Source organism: Carassius gibelio, chromosome B13 (genome assembly GCF_023724105.1).
Source record: "Carassius gibelio isolate Cgi1373 ecotype wild population from Czech Republic chromosome B13, carGib1.2-hapl.c, whole genome shotgun sequence".
Lineage (NCBI taxonomy): Eukaryota > Metazoa > Chordata > Actinopteri > Cypriniformes > Cyprinidae > Carassius > Carassius gibelio.
Genome location: NC_068408.1, coordinates 9423117 through 9442837, shown reverse-complemented (window position 1 = coordinate 9442837; position 19721 = coordinate 9423117). Strand labels below are relative to the sequence as shown.

At 37.6% G+C, this 19721-nt stretch overlaps 1 protein-coding gene across 1 annotated transcript; it reads right to left on the bottom strand.

Moving 5' to 3' along the window:
- Positions 1-1737: 1737 nt before the first annotated feature.
- ism1 (isthmin 1) lies at positions 1738-19051 on the bottom strand. Its single transcript, XM_052571771.1, has 6 exons — positions 17057-19051; positions 10292-10507; positions 7379-7646; positions 4123-4266; positions 3915-4004; positions 1738-2867 (listed from the first exon to the last, which is right to left on the bottom strand). The coding sequence occupies exons 1-6, from the start codon at positions 17183-17185 to the stop codon at positions 2350-2352; spliced, it is 1365 nt and encodes a 454-aa protein (XP_052427731.1). The 5' UTR covers positions 17186-19051; the 3' UTR covers positions 1738-2349.
- Positions 19052-19721: the final 670 nt, after the last annotated feature.

The following is a 19721-nucleotide window of genomic DNA, read 5'->3' as shown; positions in this document are numbered from 1 at the left end:
CTCTCTCTCTCTATATATATATTCTTTACAATTGCAAAATGATCTAACCACTACTGTTTGACACCAAAATCGAATAAACATCAGTAATGCCTGGTGTGTTATATGGTAATATCATCGTCTTTTGTCATTAAGGGTTAAAAATAACACCTCAAATTTGTAAGCTTAGTATTAAGTCCCAGTACTGAAACACCATCCAGTGTTCACAAGCACCTGTGAAGGCAGAAGTCTGTTATTATCCACTGTCGTTAGGAAGTCCGTAAATAGAAATGGTGTAACTTCTGGAAGGACATGTGGAGTGTGTGAGAGTGAGAGATAGAGTTGGTATGGGGCAGGATCTGCCACCACTCTAACACAGGCCTGATGTTTTAAAATAAAGCAGGCTGTTGGCTTTGATGTTGAGGGGCCTCTGAAGCAGACGGTCTGATTCAATAAAGATCACTGCTGCTTATCCCACTCCATGCTGTAAGCTTAGCCTTCACTCCAAAGTGCTTTTATGAAGGTGAGTTGGGAGAAGACCATGAGAATTCACTTGATACTAACAGCAGATGTACTCTAAACCCGCTTGATCGGTGTCTTGCTGAAGGCGTCTTCTGGAGCTCTCTGTCACTGTGGGCTCTGTGATCAAGTTTGATGTGTTAGGGCTTTTATGTACAATCATTTGACTTACTGTGAACATGCATCAAAATTCAACCACAACTGCCAGGCACCAAATGTAGGGAGGGGGCAGTCTCTCTTTGAGTTTGGTGATTTAGATAATATTAAACCAAGATAATGTTATTTAGCTGGTTTATATAATAACACAACTGAGCTATTGATGGATTTGCAAAAATTACTTTTGAAAGCATCAGTAAGAATGCTGAAAACTACAAAAGTCAGTGATGTTTTGTGCCAGATGCATTGTTTTATTCATAAATGTGTGTTTATGAATACATTAATTATATTATATCCATGTCATTTAAAATGTAATTCTGCATTTTCTTATATATTTAGCAAAATTTAGGAAATATTCTACAAATAAATGACTTGCCATAATTGTTTTCACCACTGATAATAATTTGAAATGTTTCTTGAGAATCAAATCGGCATATTAGAATGATTTCTGAAGGATGTTTTAAATTGTAATAACATTTCATAATAATACTGGTTTTACTGTATTTTTGATAAAAATACAAAATAGCAAAAGGTTTCTTATATGGTGAGAATGAGAAACTTTTCTCAAATAAGTCTTACTGACCCTAAACTCAGATCAGAAATTAATGTTTAATGAAAAATAATATGCATTGCTAAATAAATGTAAATGTAAAAAAAAAAAAATGCTTTTCTTGTAGGATAATGGTTTATATATATATATATAAAACAGTGAAATGATCATTGATACAAACATCTGACGGGATGTTCTGGGGTTTCAGCTTTGGCTCTAAGATTGCGGCCCTCTATTCATGTGATTGCATGATCATAGGCAGATAAATTACTGGGGAATTTAAGAATATGAGCAAGCTTGCAAAAAAAAAAAAAAAGAATTCGAGCCCCATTTAAAGGGAGGGAAAAGTATTTTGCATCAGACATCAAAAGAGGAGCTTAGGCCCATTTCTGGATAGAGCTAATAGGAGTCTTGTGGAATGGCTTAAAGTGTTTCATATCTGAGGACGGATCTTATTTGACTTTGATACAAGGTGAAAGTCTCTTTGACCTCAGCAGATGCTATGGAATAATCTCCTGTGAATTTAACACACAATAGACATTTAATGTGCCATGGACTATTTATTTAGCACTCAAAATGTGTCCATACATCTATATGCACAATCCCCTACCATCGACACATAACTATGACTCAATAAATACTTTGCAAAGATTATGCAGAACAGTTTTGTTTTTATCAAAAAGGAAAAGTGATACAACAGGACATAATATAGGAATTCTGTCAAATATATGCATGTTTACACAGGAACCTGAATTTGTATCCGATATCCTTATACCTGTCCAAGAATCCTGAGGTGAGGGTTTCCAACTGCATGTTGGCCATAATGCAAGCATGCAAAAACACATGAAACTCTCGCTGTCAGCTGAACATTGGTGGGGTGACTCCTGATATGACTTCCCTTTAGTTTTCCCTTTTTCTCCTTATAAAAAAATCTGTTAGCCCAAGTAATACAGATAAACAATACAAAGAGAACCATGGTGAGTAACTTGGTATTATTCTTTCCATGAAAACGCTCCAACCCAAGGTTCTGAGGGAAACCATATGAAGATGTTCTGTGCTTGTTGTTGGCTGTGCCGTCTGTTTCTCATAGCAAGTCCTGTTCAAACACACAGCCAGTTTTCAAAAGGAGTTCATAGCATCATCTCAGCTTAGAACTCTCTGGCCTCCTCAAACTGTTTATAATAGTCCTCATCCTGAGGGTTCTCTGCACATTTCTGTCCATTATTGGGAGGTCGAGCCTGGTTGTAGCGACTCCAGTCGCCCTTGCAGATGATCCATGGTAGGATGTCCACTTTGTAGTGCAGGTCGGCGGAGAACTCGGTGCTGATGAGATTGGGCGCTCCGGCCCCTTTGCCACGGGTGATGAGCTTCATGCTGTCATCGTAGCAGCAGTGCTGGGCTGCCAGTGTGGTGGATTCCAGTGTGAGCATGGAACGAATGCAATAGCGAGCGGTGGGTTTGTAGATCTCCAGCTTCTCCTTTGGTCCGCTGGCGTCCTTCCAGCGGAAGTTGCGCCTTGTGGTGGCATCATGGACGTCTGCGGTGCTGTAGGCCACCTCGGTTGGGTATGAGCAGGGACAGCTAGGTAGGTCGCTGGCCACTTTGCTCATGTATTTCTTGAGGAACTCGCTCTTGCAGTTCATCCAACGCTCGCAGCTGTCTGTATCTGGGGAGGAGTAACCCACATCACAAGAATAACAACATTTTTCAATATGTGATTGACTGTTAAATGGAATTTAAATTTTTGATAAGGAAATATTGGTAACACTTCAGTATAGGAAAGATTTCTCACTGTCAACTAGTCGCTTATTAGCATACCTATTATCATCATATTAGCTGTTTATTAGTACTTATAAAGCACATATTCTACATCTTTATCCTAACCAACACCTAAACGTAACAACTACCTTACTTAGCAGTAATTAGGAGTTTGAGGCAAAAGTCATACATAGCGAGAATTGGACCTTAAAATAAAGTTACTGAAATATTTTGAAAAACTACAGTAATTAACTGAATATTAAAAAGATCAAAATAAATCTTCTTAAATTGTATACGTTTAGTTCACTAAAAATAACTTTTTCATAAGGGACGTTTGATCTGGAATCGGACTACATTAGTCACGCTTGGTTTTGACTGACTTAAAGGGTTAGTACACCGAAAAATGAAAATTATGTCATTAATGACTTTGATGATGTTTTTATTACCTTTCTGGACATGGACAGTATACTGTACATACATTTTCAATGGAGGGGCTGAGAGCTCTCGGACTAAATCTAAAATATCTTAAACTGTGTTCTGAAGATGAACGGAAGTCTCACGGGTTTAGAACGACCTGAGGGTGAGTCATTAATGACATAATTTTAATTTATTGGTGAACTAACCCTTTAAGACAGCACATGAAATTATTCTGATTCGTGAATGATGCTATCTTATAAGTCAAAACCACACAAAACAACTAGTGAGGTCAGATTCATGAATTAATTAGTGAACTAGTTGTGCTGTTTAGTTTTGATTCACTAAAAGAACTGAATCTTAGGTCTCATTTGTTCAGGAATCAGAATGGTGTATTAGAAAACGAATCTGTATTCCTGTGTCTCTGCCTGAATATGGCCCAATATAAAGTAAAAAGAGTACCATTATAGAGTTAGGAGGTTGTTTTGATTGCTTTTTAGTGACCAGTCAACCAGGTGGTGTTAAATTATTAATAACTTGCCAACTCCAAAGAGTTCTGTTGCGTTAAAGTCTTCAGTGCCGGCGAGAAGACTGACTTCTGTCGCTGCTGTCCTGAAAGCATCTTCAATTCCTGTACATAAGAAAGTGGTTTACTCAGTGCCATTCATTTCATATATGTTTTTTTTGGCAGCATAAAGGAGCTTGCTTGTATGGTCTCCAAATGATGATCCAAAGAAAGTATTTCTTACCTGGACAGCTGGGCATGTCACATGTCCGTGACTCTGTGGCTGTGCAGGCATAGCCGCATGACCTGGTCCGCTTCTGGTTACCATTTCCACAGGATACGCTGCATGGCGACCAACCACTCCAATCACCATCACCATCTATGTAGTCTATAATAGAGTGAAAAAAATATATATTTATTTCACACATTCACTGGCACTTGAGTGCTATGACATGATTTCAAACACAGGTCCCACTGAGCAGATCCTGATTCAGACTGTATGTTTCAAATACCTGAGGCGCTCAAGTCAGCCCGCTGGCCTATACCATTAGCATACTTCTCTAATTGGCTCATACACATGGGAGTAGGTGAATGAATGAGCCAAGTCTGCATACTTACGCCAACTTCCAACTGTTTTTGAAACAGCATACAAGTATGACTCTTACATTTCTGATTCAGTGATGAGCAGCAAAACAGTAGCTGAGGTGGAGTATTCTAGAAATTCTAGAATGTCGTTTTCTGACATTCCCATAATTTTATGGCCTTCAATACAGTGTTATATCCTTGCGATGGGCGTTTACAGTTGGTCTGCTGGACACAAAAACATCTGCTCTTGCTAGATTCACATGAAACCAACCTAAGATTTTCTGTTTAGAAATGCAGATAATTTCTAAATTAAACTAAGAAAATCAAGGCTGAAATTTTAAGAATAACAATGTATTTGTTTAACATTATTTATTATTTTGTTATTATTATTATTATTATTATAGTTATTTGTATTATCAATCTAATAAGTTTAAACTCTAAAATGTATCAATTGTGGCTAGCAAAATTCTTGACAGAACGATGATGATGATGATGATGATTATTATCAACATTAATCTAATAATAAAAAAAGTTTATACTCAAAAATGTATATATTGTGGCTAGGAAATTCTTTGTAAAATTATTTATTATTATTCTTATTAATCTAATAAATTTATGCTCTAAAATGGATAAATTGTGGCTAGGAAAAGTATTTAAAGGATGATGATGATTATTATTATTATTAGTATTATTATTAATCTAATAATAATACAATTCTGCTCTAAAATATGTAAATTGTGGCTATGAAATTCTATACTAAATTATTATTATTATTATCATCAATCTAATAAGTATGTGCTCTAAAATATAAACTATGAAAATTCTTGTTGAAAATTTTGTTTACAAAAATAATTTTTTATAAATTATATATTGTCAATGTCAGTTTTGTAAAGAAATGATGTGTATATTTTCATATGCAACACTAATTTATTAGATTATTTTAATCAAATAAATTTTTATTTAAAATAATGTAATAATTTATAATAAATAGTTTTTTAATATTTCTTATAATTGTTATATTTCTTTAAAATTTTCTTTCTTTCTTTCTTTCTTTCTTTCTTTCTTTCTTTCTTTCTTTCTTTCTCAGTTCAATCAGATAATGAAAGAAAAGCAGCCAAACTAAGGGTGGATACTTTGCTAAATTATAAGGAAGTTTTGATTTATTTAACATTTCTTTTGGTCATTACATAATTTTCTGGTAGTGTATACGCACACAGACACACACACACACACACACACACACACACACACACACACACACACACAAACCAAGCAAGCAACCACAATCCTTATCCTCTGCCCCTGATGAGAGAAAAACAAAGACCTCTGGTCTTAAAAAGACAACATTACTTTTAGCGCTGTCAAGCTGCATGGTCACAGTCGAGTGCGGGCCAACTCACAGGCAACAACATGTCTGAACCCACACGAGCCACAGCTCCCCACACACCGCTAATGGAAACGAATAAGCCAATCAAAAGCAGATATGGCAAACCCTCAGGAATGAGTCATGGCCACAACAGTCCGCGTGTTAGTCATGAGGAAAATTATATGGAGAATTTTCAACTTCGATTTGGTATTACCTTAACACATTGATCACAGAGAGTTCCTCTAGAGTAAAAGGGTTTAGGCAAGTGGTGACAGGGTAAGAATGTGTTTGACAGGAAGTGCAGTCTCTGACAGCAACACACATTCACTCATTTAACTCCACTTTACCAAAAGAGACAGAGAGAGAGCTATTAGACCAGAGGAACAGATGCTCTGGATTCTCTCTCTCCTGCTTTGATGTTCAGGAGTGTTTTCTGTCATGGAGACAGACTCTGCCACACAGGAATCTCACTCCTGCAGGGAGCGATGTACACTGAACAAAATTATGAATGCAACACTTTTACTGACTGCAGGAGTGTCCACCAGAGCTGTTGCCCATGAATTGAACGTTCATTTCTCTACCATAAGCAATATCCAAAAGCGTTTCAGAGAATTTGGCAGTACATCCAACCGGCCCCGCAACCGTAGACCATGTGTAACTGCACCAGCCCAGAACCTCCACATTCACCTCTAAGATCGTCCAGAGTCCAGCCACCTGGACAGCTGCTGCAACAATCGGTTTGCATAACCAAAGAATTTCTGCACAAACTGTCAGAAACGGCCCCAAGTTGCAAGGATCTGTACACAATTCCTGGAAGCTGAAAACATCCCAGTTCTTGCATGGCCAGCATACTCACCAGTCATGTCACCCATTGAGCATGTTTGGGATGCTCTTGATTGGCATATACAACGGTGTGTTCCAGTTCCTGCCATTATCCAGCAACTTCACACAGCCATTGAAGAGGAGTGGACCAACATTCCACAGGCCACAATCAACAACCTGATCAACTCTATGCGAAGGAGATGTTTTGCGTAAGGCACTGCGTAAGGCAAATGGTAGTTACAACAGATATTGACTGGTTTTCAGTCACCCCCATCCCCCAGTCCCCCAAATATAGTACAACTGCACATTTTAGAGTGACTTTTTATTTTGGCCAGGCTAAGGCACACCCGTGCAATAAACTGTCTGTCTAATCAGCATCTTGACATGCTACACCTGTGAGGTGGATGGATTACCTCGGCATAGGAGAAGTGCTAACTAGCACAGATTTAGACAGATTTTTGAACAGTATTTGAGAAAAATAGGCCTTTTGTGTACATAGAAAAAGTTTTAGAACTTTTTAGTTCAGCTCATAAAAAAAGGGGGCATAAACAAAAGTGTTGCGTTTATAATTTTGTTCAGTGTACAATCACAGACTCCGTAAGAAGCACTGGCCTTGTTATAGTGACAAGTTACAGATTTCATCACCTCACGGTGGAGCCATATTTATGCTTTGCAGATTTTTTCAGTAAAACAATAACTCCATAACACATGCTCATCTGCAATGTACCGTATTCGGTCTGGGATCTGCTTCCTGTGCCAGCAGACCCTCTTCGCTCCCAGTCTCCGAGCGGTTTGAGGAAGTTGCTGTCCTCTGTGTTGCTCTCGTAATCCTGTTCATCAGGACCCTTCGGGGTGGATACGGAGGATGAGGACGAGGAAGACGAACGCTGCCACCAGTTCCTCCAGTTAGTAGCTGCCCAGCCAGGCTTGTTTTCTTTGCGTAGTCCCTTCTCTGGCTCAGAACCTTCCAGGCTGTCCACCACTTCTATGGTAACCTAACGATTTTAAAGGATACTATCATTAGTAGAGTTTACTGAGGCAAACATCGCTTATTATTGCTCATCCTCAAGGTTAGGGATTTAATACATCAAATATAAACCTATAATAACATTTTTACATTCATAAGACACTTAACCCTAAAAAGGGACCATAAAGATATTTTTTTTTCGATAAGTGAATTTTTTTATTCAGCAAGGACCCATAAATTGATCAAAAGTAATATATACGTAATGCCACAAAAAATATTTTCTTTTCTTTTGAACTTTCTGTTGATCAAAGAATCCTGAAAAAAAAAAAAGAATTCAAAAATATTAAGCAGCACAACTGTTTTCAACACTGATAACAATAATTCTTAGGCACAAAATTGGCATATTAGAGAATTATTTCTGAAGGATCACATGACATTGAAAACTATAGTAATGGCTGGCGGAAATACAGCTTTTTTATATATATTAATATAGAGAAAGATATTTTATATTGCAAAAATATTTCAAAATATTCTTTTTTTTTATTATATTTTTGATATGTTTGATAATATTTCCCATCATTTTACACTAAAATCAATATAATGTTTAAGTAAATTTATAATTTTTTCATTCTTTTAATTCAAACGCACACTACTATTCAAGTGTTCAAATATAAATTCTAATTATTAAATAAGATATATATTCATATTTATTTATTTATGGTTACACTTTATTTTGATAGTCCACTTGAGACATTCTACTTGCTATAAGTAATTTTGCAACTACATGTCAACTAATTCTCATTAATTTGCAACTACATGTCTACTAACTCTTAGAGTAGACTTAAGTTTAGGGTTAGAGGAATAAGTTGACATATACTTGCAAATGTTCTCATAGTCAGTATGTTGTGGACCTTCAAAAAAGTGTCTACTAATACTATAATGACTGCTAGTTGACATATAGTTGCAAAGTTAATTACTGTAAGTAGAATGTCAAAAGCATGAATATCAAACATGAGGTTAGGGTTAGGTACTAACCATGTGATACCATCATACCTCCAACAATTTCCTTTTGTAAGAAACTATTCATAACAATAATTCCATGCTGTGCTATAAAACACATTATAAACACTGCAGTCTACATCGGTCCCTTTTGTTGCAAATCTAATTTGTTTACTTGCACATGTTGAGAATAATTATACAGATCTGTTGTACTGAGAGATGGTTTTTGTGGAACATCAAACATTAAGGGGTAGTGTGATCTTGTGGAGGTCCAGATGGACTTTGGCTTAGGTCATGCTCATGCTCCATGTCTTGTTCAGAGACGCTGCCATTCTGCAGTGACACCCCCACCCCACCAGTAACACATGTGCCTCTCAGATTGGGGCAAGGGGTGGGCTTCCCCTCTCTTGCCTCTCTTTCTCTCGCTCTCTCCACCTAAACATCAAGTTCAAAGGGCCTCTCAGCCTCCTTAAGACCATGAAAGCCAGATGATGATTTGGATCAAAGATACCCATGCCCACACACACCCCCGAGCCTCACACACACACATTCACTGCCATCTTAAGACATCGATACACTTTATCCTTTCTGCCATTCTTGGTCAAAATTCACGTGTTTTTCCTTCTGATGGAACCCGTGGTGGATTAGTTGGCGGCCGGTGCTGTACAGGTGTGTGTGGTTACTAAGACTAAGACTAAGCAAATGTTAGAGTTTGATTGTGTGTGTGTGTGTGTGTGTGTGTGTAAAGATAGGGAGAGAGAGAAAGCGGGGGGACCAAAAGGCTCCCTTCTTGAAAAGAAGTGCTGATGTGCATCAGAGCTTTTTGCCACTTTCTGTTTGCCAAGATTTTACTTTATGTGCTTGGTCAGCCATGTCTCCTTTAAAAGTCTTTGTGTTTGTACACCGCAAAAAATGCAAAAAAAAGAAAATGTATTAATCATTGTTGTCTTATTCAAAAATCTAAACATATTTTAAAAAAGATACATTTATTTGATTTTATATACACATACATACATACATACATACATACATATATATATATATATATATATATATATATATATATATATATATATATATATATATATATATATATATATATATTTACTTATTTCTAAGTTTATTAGTTATTAATTAACAGTTTAAAATTCCTTTGCCAATTGGGTAGGAAAAAAAATCTATCAAATGTAACTTATTCCCTTGGTGGTTATGCTGAATTTTCAGCAGCCAATACTCCAGTCTGCAGTGTCACATGATCCTTCAGAAATCATTCTAATATGATTATTTGGTGATCGATTTTTATCAGTTGTGCTGCTTAATATTTTGTGGAGAATTTTTTTTTTTTTTTTTATGAATTGTAAGAACAAAATAACAACATTTAAATGTATATACTGTCATTTTGAAGGCACGGGTAATATATATAGTTTCATATAATAGTATATGAAAATAGAATAACATTATTTTAAAGTGCACTAATATTTCATAATATAACTGTTTTTACTGTATTCTGAACAAGACAAATACACACTGACTACACAATGTTTATTTATTTGTGTTAAGACAAAACATATTGTGTGTGCGTATTATATATTATTTTATATGTGACACTAATGAGCATAACAATTGATTTGGTAACTGTAAAGAAAAACACATTGGTTCTGAGCATCTTCCTACCTGAATGTTGGGGTTTTGCCCATTTATATCAGCTTTGGAAAGATCAGGGAAGTTCTGCAGGTCCAGCAGAAAAGCTCCAGGTCCGTCTTTCTGCAGGCTGCCCCCTGTCCCGTGACTTTGAACCCAGGGCTGAGACGCTGAAATATGAGGCACTCTGGACTTTCTGTCACCCGGCCCCAACTGAACGGAGGAGCTGCTTTCTGCATTGACATTATTCTGCACAAAATAATAAACCGTGGCAAATATTAGACTGGTGGTTCCCAGTACCTATTAAAAGTCTGTTTTAAAGGGTTACCCCACTTCAAAATGTAAATTATGTCATTATTCACTTACCCCCATGTCGTTCATAATTTAAGATATTTTGGATATTTCTGGAAGCTTGTGACTGTCCCATAGACTGCCAAGTATATCACACTGTCAAGGTCAAGAAAAGTTTTAAGATTTAAAACATCGTCAGAATAGTCCATCTGCCATCAGTGGTTCAGCCGCAATGTTATGAAGCGACGAGACACTTTTTGTACTCGAAGAAACAAAAATAATGACTTTATTCAACAATTTGTCCAACAATCCTCTGTCTCTCTCCACATCACTGTATCGCCATTTTGGAGAATATCCACTTAACGCAAGTAGTTTACGCTTGTAGTGTCTCAGCCACGACACAAAGATACGTTTTCTTCATGTATTTAAAATTTGATTTGAATAAAAACAGAGCATCCGTGCAGCACGGCTGACACAGAAGAGCGTAAGCTGCTTGCATTCAGTGGATGTCCTCCAAAATGCCTTTACGGTGATGAGGAGAGACGCAAAGGAGACAAATTGTTAAAGTCGTAAAAATTGTTTCTTTGAGTATAAAAAGTATTCTTTTCACTTGATAATGTTATGGTTGAACCACTGATGGCAGATGGACTATTCTGATTATGTCTTTCATACTTTTCTTGACCTTGACAGTGTAATTTACTTGGTAGTCTATGGGACAGTCACAAGCCTCCCGGTTTTCATCCAAAGTATCTTAAAATGTGTTCAGAAGATGAACGAAGCTTTTAAGACATGGGGGTAAGTGATTAATGACAACATTTTAATTTTGGGGTGGAGTATCCCTTTAAGTCTTTTTAACACACAAACTACATATGCAAGTTGCATTTTATTGTTTGCATTTAGTATAGTTTAGCATAGTCTTAGACCTGTGACCCATTTTTCATGACCCCCCAGTATCCTTACAGATATTCAAGGACTTGAATCATTCTGAAGAATGATAAAACAAACCACTCAGAGTGAATCATCCCTCTGTATACAATTCTTGACTCTGTTGTCACAGATTCAAAAATGTATCTCAATTATCAGCTTGTTTCCACCCAGACCTTGGGAGACAATCTACAATTGATGTTAGACTCAGTGTAGAAGTATATTTACACTGTGTAACTTCCCACCAAGAAAAAACAATGTACAGATGGGAGTGGTTAAAAGTGGCTTAGGGTCTGTTTACATAATTTAAGTCTCAAGCAGGAGTGCCCAATGGGTGATAGAATGGAATGGTGCTCCCTAGCTAGTCTTCAATGATCATTAGTTGCTCTATGATTGAAAAGATTGTCTATAAGCTGAGTTTTGACCTTGTAGACCATTGTGGCAACCTGGTTGGTGCTGGTAACCTCACAAACAATCTACAATGTTCTAATCTGGTTTCTCCAGGAGAAGATTGTTCTGTAAATCTGTTTAGAAAGTTAATAAACAGGAAAAACAGTGACTTCATGATATAAACTTCGATATTCGACTATGATCAGAAATGCCTTAAAAAAGGTGACTCAAACATCATCAGTATATTTTCCTTTCCACCTGAAAGGTGTGATTGCAACCTAGACGTCTTTAACACCCCTTTAACCAGCCATATGTTCAAGAAAGAGACCTTAAAGTCAGAGATCAATGGAAACATATACTGGTTTCATCCAGCTCACCCCAGAACTGTTTGTTTACACTCAGAGATTAGAGACATTAGCAGCTCCACTCACTCAATCTCGCCTCAAATGGCCTAATTACCCACAGGTGCTACATTGCTCCTAATCACCCCATAATATAAACATACACCCAGACACTTTCTGTGAATCTTGAGAAAGCACCATGACAATAGCCCATCATTTAAAACCTGCTGAGGGACAATTCACAAAAAAGCCTCATGAATTAGATAACTAAACTAAATCTGACCAGGTCACTTTAAAGGGATTGAATAAATGTTAAATTCATTGTTTTATTATAATCTTTTTTATGTTTTTGAAATAACTTTCCTGTAGTGTTGTCAAAAGACCCGGTAATTCTGTACCAATTCGGTACTACAAAATGTAAAATGTTACGGTACCAGGTTTTTTTAAGTACCGGTGGTACCGAGTACTCAGTCAGTCCGGTTCTTGATGCCCTATCCGAGAGGTGCGCAGATGCGCTCTCTTCATAAAAGCACTTAGACGTGGTGACATCAAAAGAACAACGACCAGTTAATGATAGACGTGAAACAGTTCTTTTAATTCATTCAATTAAATAATACATAACTACATAAATTATTCGGGTCACACTATAGATGAACTAACTAATATCTATGGCTTTTGCCTCAATATACTTTTTTTTTTAGAATAAGGTATTGCAGAACATTCATATGTTTTTTTAAAAGTAATAATAAACAGGAAATATCCCAGTAATATTAATGCTAATAACCAACTATTTAATATTGAGAATTGTACACTAAAGTTTTACCAATATTCTTACTAACGCACTAAAGTATTTAAAGTGAGAAGAGTACATAAAAAGCATGTATTTTAAGGTTAGACTTTACATTTCTATGTTAAATCCACTGTTGTGATGTATATACATTTTCTTCAGTCTGTCTTCCCTCAAGAGAGGAGTTCTGGTTGCAGTCCCGCACTGTTCTTGAAATAGATACTGTACTACTGAACTCTTGAAATAGATATAAAACGGAGCCCATATGGTAAAATTGTTGTGCGCCCCATTGGCTGACAAAAAAAATATGCTTTTCCATGTCAAAGAGGGTTGTAATTGTTTTCCCTTAAGACTGCCAAGGCATGTGTTTGCTGTCACATACACACAGAGGGGGCAATTACTTCACAACTGGACAGCTATAAGTAGCCTGTAATCATGCATACTGAGCTGGACAATAAGATCAAAGGGCATCTTCAATCTTTTGTCTCCCACTCCTCCCTATTTTTTATTCAAGCCATTTTGTTTGACTGACTGAGTGCTGTGTAAAGCTGTAGAGTAGAATGCATTTCGCTTCAGGTAAAGGGAACAAACATTGTCCAAAATGCTTCGGCAAAGCTATTTTGAAAAAGTAGTTGTTTTCCAATTGTTAAAGTGGTTAAACTATAGTAAAGCTACATGAGTATGTGAATGTTAAATAATGAACAATATACTATTTGGTATTTAATAGCATGACGGTAATGCATTTAAGGTGATAGTTGCCCAAAAATGAAAATGTGTTGTTTATCTGCTTACCTCCAGGGCATCCAAGATGTAGGTGATTTTGTTTCTTCAGTAGAGCACAAACTGAGATTTTTAACTCAAACCACTGCAGTCTGTCAGTTGTATAATGGAAGTGGATAAGAATCATGGCTTTGAGGGGCATAAAACATACACAAAAGAAACCCTGCAAATTAAACAAATTAAACCCTGCAGCTCTTGACGATACATTGATGTGTCAACACAAAAAGATCAGTCTGTGCAAGAAACTGAACAGTATTTACATTGTCTTTTTACCTCTGATTTTCACCGCAATGTCTGAACTGTCCTGAGAGCATTCGCGTCGTCTTCTTCACCCTGCATGTGAGGCATCTTCTTCTTCTTCTTGCTTTATGGTGGATTGCAGACTAATAAGTGTATTTCCCCCACCTATCTCTCAAACGGACCATTGACACACTATCTAAAATCTCAATTAGGAGTTTCAATGGTCCACTTGAGAGATAGGTGGCGGTAATGCACTGCGATCTGCGATCCACCATAGAGCAATCACATCAATGTATTGTCATGAGCCGCAGGGTTTAATTTAAACAAAATCGCGTTTAAAATCACAGGCGATTTATTGAAAGCCACTGAACTACGGATCTATGTAACAAATGCTGCTACATTTGAAAGCATGTGCTGGCTATTTACTTCTAATCACAGAAGCGGTTTTACTGGCGAAATGCACATGAGAATCACATTTGATTTTTTGCACAGCCCTACCATACACTTACTTTATACAACTGACAGACTTCAATGGGTTGAGTTAAAAATCTCTACTAAAGTGTTCTACTAAAGAACAAAGTCACTTACATTTCGGATGCCTTGGGGGTGAGCAGATAAACATAACATTTTCTTTTTTGGGTAAACTATCCCTTTAAGGGCTGGTTCTAAGATAGTCAGGGTTATTGATGTAATATCGTCATGCTTGACAGCAAATAAACATTAAAAAACTTTTTAAAAATCACGTCAGAGTAAACTTGGCATAACAACAGCAATGTAACACCTTAACGACTGTCAATCAATCTTCCTGTTATATCCAGGCTTTTGAACTTTGCAAGTTGAACACGGCTTTAAATAAGACTTCTGTCCAACTGAAAAATATGAAAAATCCTAGAAAATCCAAGATATATCTGGTTATGCAAGGTTAATTTGATGTACATGAGGCTGTGAACAAACCGTTAGATACCCATTACAGTTCCTACAAAAACTTACAAAGACATTACACACACCATTCTTCAAACCATATGGGTTTCTAACAAGGAAAACAGACACAAGGGTGACATACAGACGCCCCTGTCACATTTCTGACTACTTCCACCTCCTGCTTCCTCTTTATTCCCTTTGCTTAAGGAGCATGACAGCAATTCAATTAGAAGCCTCTCAGGGGGTCTTCCCAGGAGACTGGACAGGAAACGAATGCTAAACACAAAGTGCAATAGGCCTTTCAATGAAACACCTATATCAAGTAGTAAAATATTTGTTTTTCTGACATTTTCTGAGGAAGTACACAGCTTCTTGTAGTCTGGAAAATTACTTAACCCAGTTTTCATGACATTGTGAATCCTATAGAATAAATCATAAAAAAGAGAGGAGAGAGAGAAAAAAAGGTAATAATCAATGTTTATGTTTAAAGGATTGCAGGGGCTGGTGGTTCTCTTACTGCTTCTGTGCATTAAGTACTTTAAGATCAGAAACTGCAAGTGAGGCTTAACTGTCCATCACCAGGCTCTTCTGCCTACAACCCTCACTGCTGCCCCCAACTCTCCTCAAACTTGGTGATGTTTGACACATTCTATTTACATTCCAGACGTATTTCCAACAGCCGTGCATGTCATAAACGTGTTCCCAGAAAAGTGAGTTCTGTCCCATGACTCTACGTACAAAAACCACAGACTTGACCTCCAGGGCTAAACTGTAAAGACTCACCCGGGATTCATTCACTTCCTTTAGCAGCCACTGAATGCAGTTAAACCAGTAACAGATTGTGCAAATTCAAACTTTTAGCTTTCAGCTTCTGAAAATCCAAACAGCTTTTGGAGAACTACATAATAAATGAGATATCATTTAACTGTTCAGCTGAATCCCATTGCTGCTGCTATTCCGCTACAAGAGAACCACCGTAATGGATAAACACACATTTACCATGGTGTTGTGCCAATGTTTGCAGACTGACAAAGGCATCTCTGTGTCATGCTAAAAATACATCAAAAAGCCAGCCACAGGGTTTTTAATGCACCCAACAAAGCCCTGTTGATCTCAAACCCTTCTTGACCCCTTGGTCCAGTCTCTGGGAGCAATGCACTTGCTCCATAAACAGATGGCAGAACACTTTTAGCTGAAACCAGCACAGACTCATTAAAGACAGGTCTAATCTCGGCCAACGACACTAAAGGACTAAACGGAGAATGTATTCTGTAGCTCTGAAAGTCACCCTGCCTTATTGTAATGTTGTGCACCAATGTGTGGAACACATAGAGTCTATATTTGTCTTTCCCCCTTTCTTTCTTTCTTTTTTTTTTATCTTGGTAAATGCATGGTTTGAAGCATGAACATATTAACAGGATACTTGAGTGACACTGATGAACCAGTGGTGATAAATGATAGCCTGCAGCTAGTCAGCTAGAGAGAAAGAGAACATCTCTGACCCTGGCTGAACCCCAGCTCAGTTTGAATGCTAAGTCAAAACTACTTGATTAGATACAAAACAGTACATAAATCTGTGCAACATTACAAATTATGATGTTATGGTTGTTTTACAATTACAATGTGTATGCATATTCTATTAATGTCTATCTATCTATCTATCTATCTATCTATCTATCTATCTATCTATCTATCTATCTATCTATCTATCTATCAGTGGATCAAGCGATCAGTGCAATGCAAAGATGGTGAAACATAAGTATTTTTCATTTATTTACTCCTATGTACCTAATAAATAAATAAATAATTAAAAAGTCAAGATAAAGTCATGTTAACCCACAATCAATTGAAATATATGAATATATTTTATTTCTTTTGAGTGTTTTCTTTCGCCATATATTTTTTATTGAAACTTCCCCCACAAATTCTAATTATAAGGGGAAAATGTAACAAATATATAATTGTGATGATGAAAAAACATCTTAACGGTCTTACAAAAAAAAAAAATCTTGAAGCAAAAATACTTATTTGATATTTGACTTATTACTTATAAAACTTATTTGATCTTTAAAAAAAAAAAAAAAAAAAAAAAAAAAAATCTGGACGTATTTTCATAAAACTCACCTCCGCCACCTGCTCCGAGCTCACAGTGTCATTTCCGTGCTGCAGCGGGCTGCTCCGCAACACCGTGATGTGTAACGTCAGGAGAAGGAGTCCCAACAGCAACAGCAGCTCCGCCGCCAGCCGCACCATCCTCTTCACTCGAGCACTCTTAGGACCCTGCGCCGCCGCCGCCGCTGCTGCTGCTGCTGCCAGGCTTCCGCTGCCGCCTCCTGCCGCTGCAGACACTCCGATCTCCGGATCCGCCGCGGACGAGGAGCCGCCACACCACTGCGAAGCCACCTCGGGGTCCAGAAGAGCAATACTCAAGGGAAAAAGAGTTACTGGCAAGAAATGCTCTCAAAGAAGCCCAATCACTCCACGTCTGAAACTGCTCCTGATTTTAAAAATGGTATAATCCCGATGTCCAAAAATAACTCGAATTACCTTTAAAAAGCAATAAAGTAAGTCTCACAAACTCCAAAGCTTTGTACCATTCCATTGAGCATCAGTATAAAATGCGAAAGTAGATAAGCATATATGTTGTGATAATTTTTTTTTGACTTCTTTATTGAGGAAATACTGGAGTTTTACTTGTGCGCAGGTAAATCAGGTACATCGGCACAAGAAAACTCTTTTGAGAACCTGCAGCATTCTTCTTATGTTTTAAAATAAAAATAAAAGAAAACAACAAAGTCTCCAGTTCAAACCACTTCAAATCCTCGTGGTCTGTCCTTCACGTCTAATATAAAACTTCGGGTACATTGTTGCGCTCCGGTGCATTGCGCAAAGTGCTGTCATCCTCTCCAAATGCCACTGTGTCTTCAAGGAATACGTGAAGTTCACTATAAGCCCATCTTCAGTGTGATGAAGATCCAAAGTTCCTCCTCTGACTAACTCATCTGAGCTCTGTCCTCAGGAGGGTGTATGAGCCGCTCTTGCGCAAGAGTATCCACACACACCTTCTGCGTAAAAGCGTGCTGTCAAATAACACACGACACCACATCTAAAGACCAGTGTGTGTCCGTGTGTGTTCCCTTCTGTCGTTGTGTGTCTTTAGTCCAGCACAAACACAGTCAAACTCGTGCCCACGAAGCCTTTGGTGTTTTTATATCCCCCTCTTCTTTTGGTTAGCCGTCACCTCCCCTCCCCACAGATTTAACCCTTCATGTCCCATTGCACTATAGTGCACTCATCAGCTGAACACGTACTTAATGTCTTTATCTGTCCTTTGTCGATTTACTGTGAATATTTCGATAATCCATTCAACTGATAACAACTTTAATATACATTTAAAAAAAAAAAAAAGTTTTAAGGCAATTTTGAGGAAACTCGTTAATATTAGCATGAATAATTGCTGCCATATAAAACATGCATTATGCCATTAGACCTCTAACTCAAAACCTGCTCAACTCTACATCATTTCTACTAAATACTTGAGTGATTTAAGATTGATTTATTCAATTTAAAACACTAATTAAAAGTGATTAATGGGTCAGAGATTGTAAAGTCCTATTGGCTTTGCCTTTGTTTGAGTGATTACAGTGCTAATGAACTTATTGTAGATTCTAAGGCTCTCTTTACCTCCTCCAAATTTCACACATTCAGGAATGTGAGGACAGAAGGGGACGAGGTGCGTCATGATTTGCATTTCTTTGTTCTTCATGGGTCATCTGAGAGCCCAAATCAAAAAAGTGCGACAAATGTTGTAGCTCCCGTCCTGAACTTGTGTATTGCGTGGTTCAAAGGGGTCTGTGCTTTTTCAAGAATACTTGAACTTTGAAAGCTGTTTGTTTGGACTGTGCCTTCTGATTAAGCGAACAAATCTGCTTCGATGAAAAGGTGGTATGCAGAGCTAAAGTTTTGTACACTTCACATCTCAGTAACATTTCAAAATGATCTAATTTAGTGCTGTTGGGCAAGAAGTAAAAGGGAGAGGAATCCGGCAGGGCTCAGAACTGAGTGGCACACAGTCTTGCGAGTTTCAAAGGGTGGACGAGCTAATTCATGGGGGCCCCTTTGCTGATGGTCAATGCTTAGACAGATGTTTTCTTGGAGCAGCACATTACTGCGTTGGTAGCAAAGGAGATGGAAGGAGACTGGACATCTGTTCTCCAGACCGGCTAGACCCTCTGACACACAGGGTGGGTTGTAAACTGATGGAGAGAGGCCCATCCTGTTGCGTGTACATGTGTATTTGTGCTCTTCTGCTGAAATGTGTGTCCGTCCTTGATTTTCCTATAAACAAGGATTTTTTCCCCCCAAGTTGCGCTGTTAGAATTCCAAAATGTCAATAATCAAAGAATGAGTCTGGGTTTACGTACCTTGCAGAAGTGATAGCTTATGAGTCATCCTTTGCAAGGTTCAGATTTTTCAGCTGCTGACCCAAATCTTTTACGACTACATCACACCACTTAAAAGACAATAGTGAAGGCAGGATGTCTTCACACCAGGGTCAGATAACCTGGGCTTGGGGTAAAACAAAGTGTCACTGAAAAACCACAGACATTAAAATACCTCCAGTTTTGACCTGTTGTGTAATATTTGAGATATTCCACAATAGATTTTATTCGCCTAGGTCATTCTTGTTGTGGTTTCGAGCCTCTGCAGATATTACAGTGACCTTTAGCTGTCAGAATAGTGATGGTAAATGGGTAGCTAATATGTATTGGTTTTCATGTCTGATAAA

What these genes read in the sequence shown, in the direction of transcription:
- ism1 (XM_052571771.1), bottom strand. Translation starts at nt 17,185, where the DNA reads ATGGTGCGGCTGGCGGCGGAGCTGCTGTTGCTGTTGGGACTCCTTCTC. An exon ending in CAGATCCCAGACCGAATACG is followed by an intron (nt 4,267 to 7,378) that starts GTACATTGCAGA and finishes ACTCTATTATAG; the next exon opens with ACTACATAGATGGTGATGGT. An exon ending in AACAGAACTCTTTGGAGTTG is followed by an intron (nt 2,868 to 3,914) that starts GCAAGTTATTAA and finishes ACTCCTCCCCAG; the next exon opens with ATACAGACAGCTGCGAGCGT.